The sequence below is a fragment of the Mustela putorius genome, unplaced genomic scaffold, assembly GCF_011764305.1.
Source record: "Mustela putorius furo isolate JIRA1106 unplaced genomic scaffold, ASM1176430v1.1 tig00004007_pilon_pilon_pilon, whole genome shotgun sequence".
Lineage (NCBI taxonomy): Eukaryota > Metazoa > Chordata > Mammalia > Carnivora > Mustelidae > Mustela > Mustela putorius.
The window spans coordinates 15,474,719-15,491,206 of record NW_025422145.1 but is presented as its reverse complement, the minus strand read 5'-3'; the positions used below and the strand labels follow the sequence as shown (position 1 = coordinate 15,491,206).

The window sequence follows — 16,488 nt, the reverse complement described above, 5'->3', positions numbered from 1 at the left end:
GTTTTCTGGACGGCAGTGTCCAGAGGTGGCACCCAGTCGGCTCCCCTGCACTGTCCCGCCGCGACCAGGACCTGCCTGCAGGGCAGACCCATGGCTGCTTCTCACTGCCCATCCCGCAGGGACTGTCAGGGTTCACAGGCCAACAGTGTTCATCGTGATTTGGGGGTTTTGTTTCTTACTTCCTGGAGCTCTCTTGGTGGCTGTGCGCAGTATGTAGTTTTGTCAGTCACACCTGACATTATTTACACTGTGCAAAGGCCAAAATGACAAAGTAAAGGTCTCCACGTGGAACGGCAGGCCCGGGACAGCCCCTGCTAACCCTGCATGCTGCTGTCTCAAGCAGCGCGGGGGCCAGTTTTAAAGACCAAGCCTCACTCCAAGGGGCTCTGCCCTGGTGTCACTGTGGTTTCGAGCCGCTCACAGTGAATGCGGTTTTCTCTCCAGAGAAAAGCACCTCGAGACGTGGAACGATTCCCCATCTTACAGGTGTTCCCTGCGCTGCATGTCATTTTGGCCACTCTGAGGGCCGGCAAAGCACACGCTGCTCCGTGTCACTGAGACCCAGTCACCTGGTCTGGGATGCTTTTGTGAAGCCAGCGCACGGGCCACACGTGCCCATCAGAAAGAACACGGACTGCTTTTGTACGAACCGGCAGTGGGGCAGCTCACAGGGATCCCGTCACAGGACAGCCACAAGACAGACTTCCTGGGCAACTCCCAGTCCTTTCGGAACACAGTAAGGCTTTCCCGGGGGCGCTTTTCATGTTCCTGTGGGTCCCTCAGATCCTGACAGCTTCACTGAAGAGAAACTTCCTCTGACCTAACTTCAGGCAGTCTGGGAACTGCCCGGAGAAACTCCGAGGCTCATGGATTAAACACGACACGGAGAATCACAAGTGCTGGTGTGGAGGACACAGACAGTGGGCCGCCGTGGGCAGCCGTCTGACCCGTCCTCAACACGGCACTGCAATGCCACTCCAGAGTGTGTGTGCCCAAGGGAAAGAAAACCGGGCGTCCACGCAAACACCTGGACAGAAATGTCCGTCACAGCACGGGCCCTAGTGCAGCAACACATACATGTCGCTCCCAACGGCTGGAGCGCAGAGACAGCGCATCCGCGACCGCAACTACAGACGGACGCGCCCGCTGAGCTCCACACACATGGAACACGCTGCCACCACGAGAGGGGTGGGCACACTACCACGTGCGTGAGCCACGTGGAAGCAGACAGACGCCGAAGGCCACACAGTGTAGAATCCTGTCTCTATGCGGGACGCCTGGGTGGCTCAGTTGGTTAAGCAGCTGCCTTCAGCTCAGGTCATGATCCCAGCGTCCTGGGATCGAGTCCCGCATCGGGCTCCTTACTCGTCAGGGAGCCTGCTTCTCCCTCTGCCTCTGCCTGCCATTCTGTCTGCCTGTGCTCGCTCTCTCTCGCTCTCTCTCTCTCGCTCTCTCTGATAAATAAATAAAATCTTAAAAAAAAAATATTGTCTAGAATCCTGTCTCTACGCAAATGCAGAACAGGTAAGCCCACAGACAGAAGGCACACCGGTGGTTTCCAGGGGCCGGGAGAGGAGGGGCAATGAAACTGTCCTGGAACTGACACAGGAAGGGTAAACTCCCGCAGGACCCCCAGAGGGGCCTGGCAGCAGCCGGGCCGACCCTGCAGTCTGAGCTCTGAGCCAATGACACTGTCACCAGAGATGAACGGCCGCTCCCGTCCCAGGACCCTGCTCCCCTGCCCCGGGGCCCTGCTCCCCGCCCTCGAGCCGCCAGGGCTCTCCAGCCATCTGTGCACTAGCTCACCCTCAGCGCAAACACCACATTAAAAAGAATCATCGTGGGGGCTTCCCTCTTCGGAGATGGGTCTGTTTTTGAAACCTGGAAAAGAAATACAATCTAATGAGTGAGGGCCACCACGTCCCAAGAAACCCTATGTAGAGCTATTCTTCAGGCACAGGAAAAGGCTCGAGAGGGTAGCCGACCCAGAATAAAACAGCCCAAGGGTCTCTGAGACGTGGCCACCGCCTCCGCAGAGGCAAGCACGGGCAGCACAGACCGATGGAAACGCGGCTGAGACGACAGCGGGAGGGTCGATGCCACGGCCCCAAGGGACAAGATTACTGCAGGCAACGGAAGGGAGCTTGATGGGGAGAGGCTCGAGCACACGGGACACTCTCTGCCCAGACCCTCCCTCCCCCACTGCTGTCTCCACTGTCCCGTCCCCGCCAGGCTGGGCAACTGCTCCAGACGACGGAGAGACAGGTAACACTCAGAGCCAATCGGGACCGCGCTGCCTGGCACCCGGCCATGGTCAGTCACGCGTGCCGCCAGCAGAAGGCACGGGAGTGTGTCTGGGGATTGGGGGAGGGGGTGGTGGCCACATCTCCCTGGGCCAACCCACCAGGACGGTCACCATCCCTGGTTTGGTAGGCTGTGACTCCTGGGAAAATGTCCCATCTCCCCCTGCCACCCACAGGTCAGCAGCGGGGACTGAGGCCTGTCTACAGAGGCCTGGTAAAGAGGAAGGTGTCACCAGTGGGACCTGGTGCACCAGCCACGGACTGCCATCCTGGAACAGCCAACCCCCTCAGAAACTCCTTCCACAGGGAAACTCAGGGAAAAGACTTGAGGACTGCAGCTTCTGGATCCTATAGATAGAGCTGAATCCTACCCCATCTTATCAAAGCCCTGATTCTGTGTGCAAAGGACTGACTAGCAGGTTTTGGTGTCAAACTCCCTTGGGGAATAGTGCCCTCGATCTTGTTAAAACCCCTCAGTACCGTAACATGTCATTCATCCCAGAAGTCTAGCACAACACTAAGAACTGAATTAATCATCCTATTTGCTATGATGTCATTTAATAAATAAGAAAAAAGACTTGCACCACTTCAGAGATGGACGTCCTAGATATAAAGGGGAAGGTAGCAGTCAGGAGAACTCAGGAAGCAAAGAGCAAAAACCATGGCAGGCCTATGGGGATACGCAGCTCACTGAACACACACACACATGCAAGGGGTCAGGGACACGGCATGATACGATGGCTGCCTTCACTAGTGTGAGCTACAGCTCCCTGAGGGCCCCGGAGCCAGGACAGGCCGTGCCTACACACGGAGAGCCCCACCTGCCCAGGGAGAGCCCCACCTGCCCAGCGAGAACCCCACCTGCCCAGGGGGGCCATACCTGCCCAGCGAGAACGCCACCTGCACAGGGGGGCCATACCTGCCCAGCGAGAACGCCACCTGCACAGGGGGGCCTTACCTGCCCAGGGAGAGCCCCACCTGCCCAGCGAGAGCCCACCTGCCCAGGGAGAGCCCCACCTGTCCAGCAAGAGCCCCACCTGCTGGGCGCTGTACCTGCCCCAGGCCGTACCTGCCCCAGGCCGTGCTGCAGCAGGGTCGGGTGTCCAACAAACCGCACATTATCAATCTTCAGTTCAAATTTCTGGCCACACATTTCAGACTTGGTTGCCAAAATTGTTGCCAGAATGACATCCGAAAACCTTAAAATAACACAAGGGCAGAGTGGAAATCAGGACATAGCGTGCCACGGTACCAGGCCCACCTGCCCTCCGAGGGGAAGGGTCTCAGGACAGGGCCGCTTCGTGCGTGCAGTGCTCTACCGCCACTGCCCACCTGGAAGCGGCCGTCAGTCGCCCTTCAGAAGCGGCCCCCGCGACCGGGGACATAAATCCCAGGATTACGAGGTAAAAGGCATGAGAAGCATAGAATGAAGGCACATGCTGTCATTTCTTGGCATGCTCTACGGAACTCAGGAGAGAGGACGCATGGCAGTTTGCTTTTCAAGGGAGGACAGCAGCTGCAGCTGGCACTGCCCCAGGGAGCCGCTCGCCGAGGTGCACAGGCACGTGGGGACGCCTGGACTGACTGGCCCGGGTTTGCCGGGCTGCACCCTCCACCCCAGGTATATAAAGGACATCACTCACTGACCTTCCTCACGGCAAGGCTGCCTGGGCGTCCCCCTACGCTGAGCATCTCAACCTTCCAGCTCTTACTAGGGGAGAAACCTTGAAGAAGTGCAAGATATGCAGAGCTGGTGACAGGAAACGAAGGTGGGGACGCACCGGCTGGGCGCCGTGGGAAGGAGGAAGGCTGTGGTGGGGCAGTACATCTGGCTACCGCCTCGGTACCACTGTTGAGCTCACCCTTGTCGAGAGGCACCTATACACCGGTCTCCCCACGGGCAACCCTGTTCCTTCCTGCCCAGGGGACCCAGATAAGCGAGCATCACTGCAGGGAGGAGAGGCTGGGGGTACAGTGCAGACCCTCATCTCAGAGCCCAGGCCGCAGGGGCCTCCACTCTAGAAACTCGGAGGCCCCGTGTCTGGTCAGGAGCCAGAAGGGAGACGAGTCCTGTGCTCGTTTCTCCACCTGGGAAAAGTACATTTAACATCGGGCCGGAAGGGCCCACTGTGTGGGAAAGGGCGGCTCCACAGCCACGCTCTGCCCCTGGGTAAGGAGGCCCTGATAGTCCTGAGGAGGCTGATGAGGACAGACACCAGGGTGCGTCCCAGGCCTTCATGGAGGAGCCACAGGGAATTGGGACCCCTCGAGAGCTTCTCTTCTAAAGGAGCTCACTCTGCAGGGAGGGCGGCAACGGACCCCCACCACTCCGAAGGGAAAGTCTACCACAGACTGCGGCTCCCGTCCAACTCTGAGGCAGCAAATGACCTCGACGTTACGTGGTCTAGTAGGGGCCGTTGCTCTGGGTTCCTCACCCTCGGCAGGGCTCAGTGTCTCAAGCGAGAGACGTAACTTGGAACCGGCCTGGAACGAGAGCCTCGCTGAGGTCAACCAGCTCACGGAGAAAGGCAAGACAGGCAGCGATGGGCTCTCTCCAAGCCTCTCTCCTAGGCAGCAGGCGAGCCTAGCACGGCCAAGGGGAGCTGGCCATGCTGGCCTCTAGCCTTCCCCCAGGGCCAACGTGGTCCCCTAGGAGCCCCTGATCACTCTGTGGTCCCCAAAACAAACCAGATGCAAGGGTTTTGGCCAAAACGGGCTGCCCTGCCTCTTGTACAGTCAGGAATGCAGTTGGACCTTCCAGGACCAGCGCTGTCAGAGACATTCTGGGGAACTCGGGACACGGCTGCAGCCCTTGGCCGCCCAATGTGGGTCACTCCTTCCCCAATGTGGGTCACTCCTTCCCAGGAACACCATTCTCTAGAGTGAATAAGCCAGAGATGGAAGCTTGCAGAGTCTTAGGAGGTGTGATGTGCTTTCTTCAAAAACTCTCAATGGCTCACCCTGCCCCACACCTCCCACTGGAGGGACACGGTGATGCCGAGGGAGGGCTCCCGCTGATAAAGCCCTACTAAGCACTTCTGCCAACATTCCATCCCTATCTAAACAAACACTGCCCCTGCACTCTGCCACCCAGCGATACGAGGGACACAGAGATGACGGACAGAAAAACAACTTCCTACCATCCCAGAGGTTCACACTTTCTTGTGATATCCAAAAATCTCCACTAACAACCTCTGCTCCATCATGGAGAGCCACAGAGGGGCCCCAGCCCTGGCCTTTAGCCACCGGTCCCAGAACCTGAGTCCGGCTGTGAAATGCGCCGAGATTCAGAGACAAATAGAGGTGGTCCAGTTCACGCTTATAAATATCTGGATCCAAGAGGTACCCTTCCAAGACCCAAATAAAAAACACTCCCCACTCTGGGTCCAGAAAGGACACAACAGAGGGGGCCAACTTGAGAGCCGTGTGCTGCCGAAGTTAAAAGCCACACGACCCTAAGTGGTTCTCTGGGGTGGCCTGGGTGGCCTGTGGCTGCTCTGCCCATATAAGCCAGTCTGACCCACACAGAAATCCACTCACGGTAACTTATATTACACACTAATGATTAAAAAACAACAACAACAAAAAAAACCCACCCGAGTGGCTTACACTTCACATACTGTGTCTGCTGACCTAACGCACAGTGTCACAGAGTCGCACCATGAGACTTGGGGGAAGGGGACGTAACTGACATGAACAGCAAAGTTAAACAAAACAAGTGAAAATATTTGTTTCCAAAAAATCCTTTTCCCACGTTCTGAAGACAAAAGCCCTGGTAAGTGTGCTGCCACACAATAAAACAGCCGTTACAAAACTAATATCCCTGGGGGCGCCTGGGTGGCTCAGTGGGTTAAAGCCTCTGCCTTCAGCTCGGGTCATGGTCCCAGGGTTCTGGGATCGAGCCCGCATCGGACTCTCTGCTCGGCAGGGAGTCTGCTTCCCCTCTCTCTCTGCCTGCCACTCTGCCTACTTGTGATTTCTATATGTCAAATAAATAAATAACATCTTTAAAAAAAAAAAAACAAACAGAAATGCAAACCAGAGGCAATGACCAAGGGTCTTTCTAGGGGGACGCTGACTCGGGAGACAGGGAGCCCTGTTCTTGCCTGCCTACCACCTTCCTGAGGCCACTGGTGCCTGCCTGTAGGAGGGGAGGTCTGCGTGCACACCTGGTCCCAGAAGTCTCCCTGGCAGCAGCCAGCCTTGCCTTGGCCTCCCAGGGAGTGGGGGATAGCTGAGTAACTCCAGGTGGAGAAAGGGCAGGGGCTGTGGGGAGCCTGGGCACTCGTGGGGACCGGGCAGTGAGGTCCGAGCCAGAGCCTGTGTGCCTCGTTAGTCATTCTTCAACACTGAGGGCAATCAGGATTTAAGCACAATTACAAGAAGAGAAGGCAGCAGGAATCAAGACAGAAAGATGGTGGAGAAGCGTCGTCTTACCCTGCAACCAATCGCTCATCGGTTGGAGGACATGGCTTGCTGGAATGGGAACAGGACCATCAAGAGCAAACAAACACACTGATTTTAAAATTCATGAAGAGTTACAAGGCTGTTTTATTAAACAGCGTTAAAAGTCTAGCAGAAGGGCGACCACCAGCATTACCTGCCGAAGGCAAAGCTAAGCGACTTACCGGACAAGAAAGAAGACAGACACTCGCCCAGGTGAAGACTTACCACCGTTCTCTCACGAGAGCTCCGATTCCCACACGGAAGCAGAGCTGGGCACAACGGAGAGCCAGTTCTCAGGAGCGAGAGCAAGCCGGAAGCCCAGGGTCAGAGCCCAGCGCCAATCGTGTCACAGCACACCCAGGCGCAAGCACTTTAATCTTTCTGACAAAACCGTCTCGGTCGGACCCCCTGAGAACCCCGTACGGAAGAGCCTGTGAGAACTGGTGAGTGCCGCTGACTGTGGCAGCCTCAACCAGTGACACACGCCTCCTGCCCATCCAGGCTCGCTGAGCCCTGCTCAGCACAGGACCATCGGCCTTGAGGAGGTTGCGGCCAATCTGGACGGGGCCTGGGACACCTGTGCACCACGCGGCTTCGGTCTTCTAGAGAGTCCATCACTCTGCAGAGGACTGTGCTCTAGGACATGCTGCTTTCCCAGTGTCCACGGCACAGAGAGTAGGCCAGGCCCCCGCGTGGAGACAGCCACGGAGGGATGAGAGCCTACCACGACCCCATGCCGGGACCACCAGGCTGTCCCGCTGGGCCTGTGGCTCTGCACAGCTCTCACCAAGAAATACGCACCACAGACCCATGTAAGAGACACACACAGCCAAGAGCCCCTTCTTCAACAGCTCCCAAACATCAGCTCATCCCTGCACATAGTATGAAGGGAGTAAGATGTTTTGTGGACCTTCCCAGGTCACCCAGAAGCCCCCTAGGAGCACCAGTGCAGCTCCTACAACTTCTGTCTTCTACAACCAAACAGGTCCCAGCAAAATCCCTCACTTCCCAAAGGGAAGAGCATGTGGGGCTTCCGAGAACCAGTGGTGCTCTTCCCCTTTCCCAGCTGTGGTGGGGACACGTCAAATGCCCCCGGCATGTTTCATGAACTTGCGTCTGCCCTCTAAGGGAGCCAGGGCTGCCAGTAAGCACTCTCACCAAGACACACGTGTTCCCATGATCCCCAGACCTGGGGGGAGAGGCAGAGGGGCCTTGCCACCCTCAGGTGTCTTAAGACAGCGAAACAGAGGCTCATGGCAGAAGGAACATGCCCGAGACCATATACTGCAGGTTCAAAATGAGAGTCCCAGCAGGAACCCGGGCCTGCACATGTCCCAGCATGCCGCGGGCAGGCAGCCCCCAGTGCAGACTTACTGGCTGGGCCAGGAAAGGGGCGGGGATCCCCAAGCCCAGGGACAACACTGCTTACCCACATTCTCTGCATCAACCTCAGCTCTAGGAAACAGGGGAACCTTCCTTCCTTTCAAGACTATTTACGCAGACTCCCTGCTGAGCAGGGAGCTCAATGGAGAGCTTGATCCGAGAACTTAAGGGTGTGGACCCTGGCCCAGCCAAAGGCAGAGGCTTCACCGACTCACCTCCAAGCACCCCAAGGACTACCTTTCTAACACATGTGCACATGCACAGTAGCAGAAACAAAGCTGTCAAGAGAGGCCTGGTGGAGCCCCGTGCACCTGGCGGAGAAGACTAGCTGTGTGCCTGTCTGGCCCACCGGCCCGAGGTTCTGGGCTACCTGAGGGGGTGAGTGTGCCCAAAAGCTGGACCCACGGCTTACAGAAAGGTGGCCAGGCCTGAGGAGGGCAGGAGGGCCCCCGGAATCCAGCACCTCACAATGCTAACCGAGAACTTAAGGGTGTGGACAAAAACCTCTGAGGTCATCTGGATTCTATCTAAAGTAAGATGATTTCTGAGTGTTTTGAAATGAAGTCGACTCTTTTTCAAGCTACCGGCTTTCCTGTGAGAGTGCCCAGAACATTCCACGCTGGGCGGGAAGGCACCAACGACAGCCTTTGTGACTGAGTCCAGGCCTTCTCCAGGACCTCTCCTGATGGCCGTGGGTAGATGCAAGAGCAGGACCTCCCTGAGGGCTCCTGGGGGCTCAGTCAGGGAAGCGGCTGCCTTTGGCTCAGGTCATGATCCCAGGGTCCTGGACTGAGCCCCAGGTCGGGCTCCCAGCTCAGCGGGGCGCCTGCTTCTCCCTCTCCCTCAGCGCTTGCTCGTGCTCTGTGTCCCGCTCCCTCTCTCTGAAACAAAGAAAATCTTTAAAAAAAAAAAAAAAGAGGGAGGGAGAAAAGGAGCACAAGCCCCCTGGTGCCCAGCACTCATCCAACAGGACTGCTGCAACTTCACATCTGGATTTCAAGCCCGTGTTGTAACACAGGACCTTCTACAGCGGTGGAGACACTGCCGATCTGAGCCACTTGGGACAGCAGCCAGTCGTCACCCGTGCCCCACCCCCAAGCACCTGTAACTTGGCTGGTGCAAAGGAGGAACAGATTTCACCAGTTTCATTTCTATTTCAACAGTGACTTAACAGTGCGCAGCACAGCCCCGCGCCCTCACTTCTCTCGAGCAGCGCACCTCCATCACCACACTCAGAAGCTGCACGAGTGGCCTGTTAACGTGGCTTCAGTCTGGCAAAATAAGCGGGAACAGAAGAAAAGCACCTTGGAGAAGACCATCGGGGAGAACCCTGAACTACTCCAGGAAGGTGTCTGAGCCATCACACGGCTGCCCCCCAGCACCAAAGGCATGGCAGGCCGACGTGACGAAATAAAGCTGGGCACTCAGAGGTATTAACCTGTATCTTTGACAACAGGGGTGGGTGGGAGTGGCATCCGCAGAGGCCATACTGTGCTCCAATTCCCAAAGGAAGGAATTCTTCAATTCAATGAAAGAGACAGTACAGAGAACCAGCTCTTTTAGCGAACAGCATTACCTGTGATACCCCGAGAGACCCAGGATGCTTCGCTCCCTTCCCAAGGTTCTTCCTCTTCTTTATGCTAAATACTGAAATAATTCCCTAAAAACCTCCTCTTAGCCTGTGAGTCACCTGCAGGAGCCAGGTGCTGCCAGCGTCCCAGGAAACCCAGAGCACTTTCTGCACCCTCTGAAGCCTGAGCCTCCTATCTGCACAGCTAGAGCACGCGGGTGGGCGGCCAGCCCTGCTCTAAAGCCATCTGTGTCCCCAGGTGGAGGATAAGGTGCAGGCGCCCCTTCTAAGAGCCTATTCCAAGTGGCCGACCTCAGAGGACAAGGGGACCACAGCTTCTCCATGGAGCGGAACCAGCCGCACATGTCCGACAGCTCCCCACACGCTGTCCCCGCCCCGCTGGTCTCTCCTTCAAAGCTTGCTGCCCTCACAGAAGGTCACTGGTCACGCCCGAGGCCCCACGACCCTCACGAGAAAGGATAAAGGCACACTGTGGAGCTGCATGTCACCACAGCAGGTACAGAGCCTGCTCAAGAGGACTCAGGGAGACCGCAGGGGCTCACCCCAAGGCAGAGGCCCAGCAGGGGCCGCAGCTCTCCTGCCACGGGACAGTGCGGGTGGAGTCCTTTACCTCACTCAGGTCCCAGCTACGTTTACAGGCGCCCAGGACAGCCGGTTTACCGTCCTCCCTCCATCAGCTGGGCCTGTGTTACCATTCCCTGGGCTTTACAATAAACATACGGTAGACGTAGTCACGTCTGACGTCTGCCACCCTGACAGCTCATCTCAGAAAAAGCAGCGGGAGCACACACAGGAAGGAACCAAACCTGCCTCTCACCTGCGCCCTAAAAGAGCAAGGGTCACATGAGGCCCGGCTCTTGACCCCCATCCCCACTGAACAGGCTTGCGGCACGCGGGCACCTTCCCGTGACCTCTGGGCACTCGCCTGAGAAGTCAGGTCTGCTTTTCTCCCTGTTCCCCTCACAGAAGATGAACGTGCTCTCCGGCCTCACCAAACAGCCGGGTCCCCAGCTGGAACATGGGCCATGCTGGGCCACAGGTCAGACCCTGGCAACACAATCCCCAGCTCTGCACAACCCCAAACACCCCGCAAACGGGAAAAAGGGCACCAGGCTTCTGGAGGCAGAAAACCACTGGGTCAGCAGGAGGTGGGGCCCTCCCAGGCCTGGGGCAGGCGTTGCCCCATCACGAGTGCCAGCCCGGCGCTCACCTGGAATCCCCGTCCTGGTCCTCAGCATGGTCTCCAGTGCTGGTGACGGCATATCTGCTGCGAGGCTTATCTGAGCGAGGGCACAAAGGGGAGAGCGGCTGAGCACACGGGCCCCACCACCGACCCAAGGATGGGGGGGTGCGTTAGAGAAACGGCTTCTAAAGCATGGCAGATGCACGCTGGGGCCCTGAGGAGGAGTGGAGTCTGACACAGGCGACAACGTGGGCAACTTGAAAATGCTGTGCCGGGTGGAGGAAACCAGACACAAAAGGACAAACACAACACTTACAGGAAACACCTCAGTGGGCAAGCTCAGACACACAAAGCAGACCAGAGGTTACCAGAGGCTGAGAACAGGGGAAACGGGGTTATTGCTTAATGGTTACAGATTTCAGTTTGGGCTGATGAAAATTCTGGACCTACACAGGGGGGACAGCTGCCTAACACAGCCAAGTGATTATGGTGACTGTAACTCAGGTTACTGAAGTATAAACTTTATTTTTTTTTAAAAGATTTATTTATTTATTTGACAGACAGAGATCACAAGTAGGCAGAGAGGCAGGCAGAGAGAAGGAGGAAGCAGGCTCCCTGCTGAGCAGAGAGCCCGATGCAGGACTCGATCCCAGGACCCTGGGATCATGACCTGAGCCGAAGGCAGCGGCTTAACCCACTGAGCCACCCAGGCGCCCTGAAGTGTAAACTTTAAAATGGCAAGTTTTATGTTATATATTTTTCTCCATAACAAATTTTTTTTTTAAGATTTTATTTATTTATCAGAGAGAGGGAGGGGGAGAGAGCGAGCACAGGCAGACAGAATGGCAAGCAGAGGCAGAGGGAGAAGCAGGCTCCCTGCTGAGCAAGAAGCCCGATGTGGGACTCGATCCCAGGATGCTGGGATCATGACCTGAGCCGAAGGCAGCTGCTTAATCAACTGAGCCACCCAGGCGTCCCACAAATTTTTTTTTTAAAGATTTTATTTATTTACTTCACAGAGATCATAAGTAGGCAGAGAGGCAGGCAGGGCGGGTGGGGGGTGCGCAGGTTCCCCACTGAGCAGAGAGCCCGATGCAGGGCTCGATCCCAAGACCCTGAGATCATGACCTGAGCCAAAGGCAGAGACTTTGACCCACTGAACCACCCAGGCGCCCCTCCATAACAAATAATTTTTCAAAAAAGTTATGGTTTCCAGGGTGCCTGGGTGGCTCAGTCAATGAAGCAACCCACTCCTGAGCCAGGTCAGGTCATGATCTCGCTGTCTTAGAGTCTCTCCCTCTGCCCCTCCCCCTTCTCTCTCTCTCACGCATACTCTGTCAAATAATCTTTTTTTTTTTTTAAGAGTTTTTTTATTTATTTGACAGAGAGAGAGAGATCACAAGTAGGCAGAGAAGCAGGCAGAGAGAGGGGAAAGCAGGCTCCCTGCTGAGCAGAGAGCCCGATGAGGGGCTCGATCCCAGGACCCTGAGATCACGACCGGAGCCAAAGGCAGAGGCTTAATCCACTGAGCCACCCAGGTGCCCCCAAATAATCTTTTTAAAGACTTTATTTATTTATTTGAGAGAAAGAGTGAGCGAGGGCACTCCGCATCGGGCTCTCTGCTCAGCAGGGAGCCTGCTTCCCGCCCCTCCACCTGCCTCTCTGCCTCTCTTTCTGCCTGCCTCTCTGCCTACTTGTGATCTTGGTCTGTCAAATAAATAGAATCTTTAAAAAAAAAAAAGAGAGAGAGAGAGAGTGAGCAAGAAAAAGCACACAAGCAAGGGGAGGGGCAGTGGGAGAGGGAGAAGCAGGATCCCCACTGAGCAGGGAGCACCAGAGCCGCAGGCCTCGATCCTAGGACTCCAGGATCATGACCAAAGCCGAAGGCAAAGGCTTAACCAACTGAGCCACCCAGGCACCCCAGCAAATAAATAAATAAATATTTTTTTAAAGTTGTACTTTCCAAAAAGTTACGAAAATAGCAAATGTTTTTGCTACTATATTTAGTTTAAAAAAAAAAAAAGGATAACACACGTGCACACACACGGACCCTCTCAGTGTATGATGACAGCTGGGTCGGAAAACGCATAGGCAAAAGAAAGAATTTTTAAATATCCATGTGCCAATATCCTTCACATACCTTACCCCAGTAATAGAGCTAAAAGACCTTGGGATAAACGTAAGAAGCTCGTCCCAGGCAAGAGGTCTGTGAGGAAACCAGCAATGCTAGCAAGGGAGATACAAATGAAAAGAAGACATGCCATGACCTGAGTAGCAGCGCAGACGCCGCTTCTTCCCTGCTAACCCATCCATTTAACCTGACCCCCATGACGCCATCAACAGTTCGGGAGCAGGACCCAATACATTCAGTACTAGTGACGTTCCAAGGGAACAGGAGGCACGAACAGCCTGGATAATGCGGAAGAAGAGACGTGGTAAGTGACCAGTCCCATCTGAAAGCGTAACGGCGTAAAGTCACAACAGCTCATCCATGTGGAACGCACCTCACTGGGAGAAATAAGAAAGGTGAAAAATAAAGTCAAAGAAACATGGAATTTACTATGTGATAACAGCAGCGGAACCAACCAGGGAGGGAAGAGAAAATTATGGCGGCTCCTGAACCAACCGGTCTGCAGCTGCGGCGCCCCAGAGTCCCACATCCGCCCTCACCATCGCTGCACCTGCTCCACTGGGCTCCCGGACATGTGCACCCTTGGCAAAGTGTGCAGAAGACACCCACTCCTACCAGGAGCCTCCACTTACACCAAGAGAAACACTTAAAAAAAATAAAAGCTGGTGGCGCCTGGGTGGCTCAGCAGGTTAAGCCTCTGCCTTCGGCTCAGCTCATGATCTCAGGTTCTTGGGATGGAGCCCCATATCGGGCTCTCTGCTCAGCGGGGAGCCTGCTTCCCCCTTCTCTCTCTGCCTACTTGTGATCTCCCTCTCTCTGTCAAATAAATAAATAATTTTTTAAAAAAATAAAATAAAAAATAAAAATAAAAAGCTAATACATATGAGAAAGGAAAAACTCAGGAGTCTCAATTCTTTTCGTTCATAATCTTGGAGAGCAGAAGGCCTTTCTATGTTGAACAAAATTCAGAAACCACAAAAGACAGAATGAAAACTTGACTCCATGAAGTCAAAACTCTATGCAGCCAAAACTACACAGAGGCAAACTAAGAACATACGCCTTTGTAACAAAGGCCCATTTTTACCCTAAATATATGAAGAGCCCTTTCAGATCTACAGGGAAAACTCAACCCAAGATGAAATTAGGGAAAGGTGAAGAGTAAGCTGTACGCTAAAAATGAAACCCAAATGGCTCGAAAAGGAAGAAAACATGTGCACTCTCAGTCATAAGACAAATGTGCCTCAAAACCACTATCAGACACCTGGGGGGCTCAATCCGTTACACGTCCAACTCTTGATTTTAGCCGGGGTCATGCTCTCAGGGTCATGAGATCGAGCCCCACATTGGGCTCTCCGCTGAGCACGGAGCCTGCTTGGGATTCTCTCTCTCTGCCCCCCCTTACCCCCACTCCATGCGCACTCGCTCACCCATGCTCTCTAAAACACAAAATCCTTGGGGAGCCTGCATGGCTGCCCGTCAAGTGTCTGCCTTCGGCTCCAGTCATGATTCTAGCGTCCTGGGATCCAGTCTCACATCAGACTCCCTGAGCAGGGAACCTGTTTCTCCCTCTGCCTCTGCCTGTCACTCTGTCTCGCACAAATAAAATAAAATATAATCTTCAAAAAATGAAAAAATAAAACACAAAACCCAGAAAACCACTTTCAGATACAACTTTTCACCCACCTCATTAACAAAGATAGAGAAATCTGACTTACTAAAAATAAGGATGTTCATTATCTCCTAGATCCAACCTCCCCAATTCAGGGAGCTGATCCTACATTCTGAGAAATAATCCTGTATACAGAAAAGATGCTCCCACTGTATTGCCGAAGTTTGGAAGCAACTGAAATGCCCATCCACAGAGGATTAAACAAATCAATCACAGCGCGTTCATCCCACGATTCTGATCATGATTCCAAATCTATACCCAAGATGTCAAGTGAATACAGAACCAACAGGGCAAAACCGAGTGTGTAGTGCGCTAACTTCTGCTTAGAAAAGAAACCACCTGGGTGCACCTGGAGCAGTCAGAAGAGCATGGGACTCTGGACCTCAGGGTCCTGAGTTCAAGCCCCACATGGGGTGTAGCAATTACTAAAATAAAACCTTTTAAAAAGCACATGGGGGGGTGCCTGGGTGGCTCAGTGGTTTGGGCTGCTGCCTTCGGCTGGGGTCATGATCTCAGGGTCCTGGGATCGAGCCCCGCATCGGGCTCTCTGCTCGGCAGGGAGCCTGCTTCCCTCTCTCTCTCTCTCTCTCTCTGCCTGCCTCTCCATCTACTTGTGATTTCTCTCTGTCAAATAAATAAATAAAATCTTTAAAAAAAAAAAAAAAAGCACATAGGGGCGCCTGGGTGGCTCAGTGGGTTAAAGCCTCTGCCTTCGGCTCAGGTCATGATCCCAGGATCCTGGGATGGAGCCTCACATCAGGTTCTCTGCTCAACGGGGAGCCTGCTTCCTTCTCTCTCTGCCTGCCTCTCTGCCTATTTGTGATCTGTCAAATAAATAAATTTTTTAAAAAATCTTAAAAAGCACGTAATTTAAAAAAGGAAAGAAAAGGTGTGCACATGGGTGTACTAACACGGAAGGTTCTGGGAAAAGGCACAGGGACATGGTAACAGCAGCTGCCCGCAGACAGGGAGTCCAGGGGCTGGGGTTCCATGGTGGGCAAGGGCACTCCTGTCATCTATCCCCCTTTGCACCTTTAAGACCCTGTACCATGCTGACCAATGTAAAAGCGTTTTTGAAACAAAGTATCTGTGAATACATTCGGGATAGTGAAACACTGTATGTACCCTAAGCTTCCATCCCCAGGGAGAGGGTATGTTCTTGGGGGCGCTCCGGGAGCGAGGGTGCTCCAGGGAAGGGGGTTCCACGGAAAGGGGCAAAGGGGCGCCTGCAGGGCGATGCACGATGTGGGGGAACTGCCGGGACACACGGCTGTGCGGGAGAGGGAGCGGCGTGGCCCAGAGGGGCATATGGTCACCCCCGCGGGGCGAAGGAGACCTGGCGGGACAGGCTCGAAGAGCACCTGCCCTGAGCCTGCACTTGGGTCCGGTCTTTCAAGCCCAGTACGTTCTCGAGGGACCAGAGCGCGTTCTTGCGAGGCTGGAGGCAGGGCAGGCGCTGACGGAGGGGCGCCGCGGAATCCCAAGAGGATTTTCTCTGACTCCCGGTACTCCCCGACTGCTCGGGACGCGGCAGGCGGCGCCTCCATCCTCGAGGACACCCAAGTCACGGACGTGCGTCCGAGCGCGGGCGGGCTGGCTCCCCGGCGCTCACTTACTTGTCTGGGACGCCGGGTGCTCCTGGCTTCTCTGGAAGGGGTACCTGAACAGCAGCTTATTGCCCCTGCTGCCCGAGCTCACCAGAATCACGCTGATGGGGCTGGTGTTGTCGCCCATGGTGCCGGGAACCCGGGGGGGGGGGTGGGGGGGGGGGGGTACGGGACA

General features: G+C 55.0%; 1 protein-coding gene across 7 annotated transcripts in view; it reads right to left on the bottom strand.

Moving 5' to 3' along the window:
* The window catches only part of NPRL3 (NPR3 like, GATOR1 complex subunit), a 37,482-nt gene extending 20,994 nt beyond the window's left edge, over window positions 1–16,488 (bottom strand). The window contains exons 1-5 of one of the 7 annotated variants that reach the window (XM_004750947.3): window positions 16,323–16,488; window positions 10,934–11,003; window positions 6,741–6,779; window positions 3,373–3,502; window positions 1,807–1,881 (exon numbers count right to left, since the gene is read on the bottom strand). In XM_004750947.3, the coding sequence (XP_004751004.1) occupies window positions 1,807–1,881; window positions 3,373–3,502; window positions 6,741–6,779; window positions 10,934–11,003; window positions 16,323–16,440 (432 nt within the window). In that variant the 5' untranslated portion in view covers window positions 16,441–16,488. Of the gene's footprint in view, window positions 1–1,806; window positions 1,882–3,372; window positions 3,503–6,740; window positions 6,780–10,933; window positions 11,456–16,322 lie in introns of those variants that run through there. The other 6 variants (XM_004750935.2, XM_004750939.2, XM_004750937.2 and 3 more) reach the window with 6 other exon arrangements.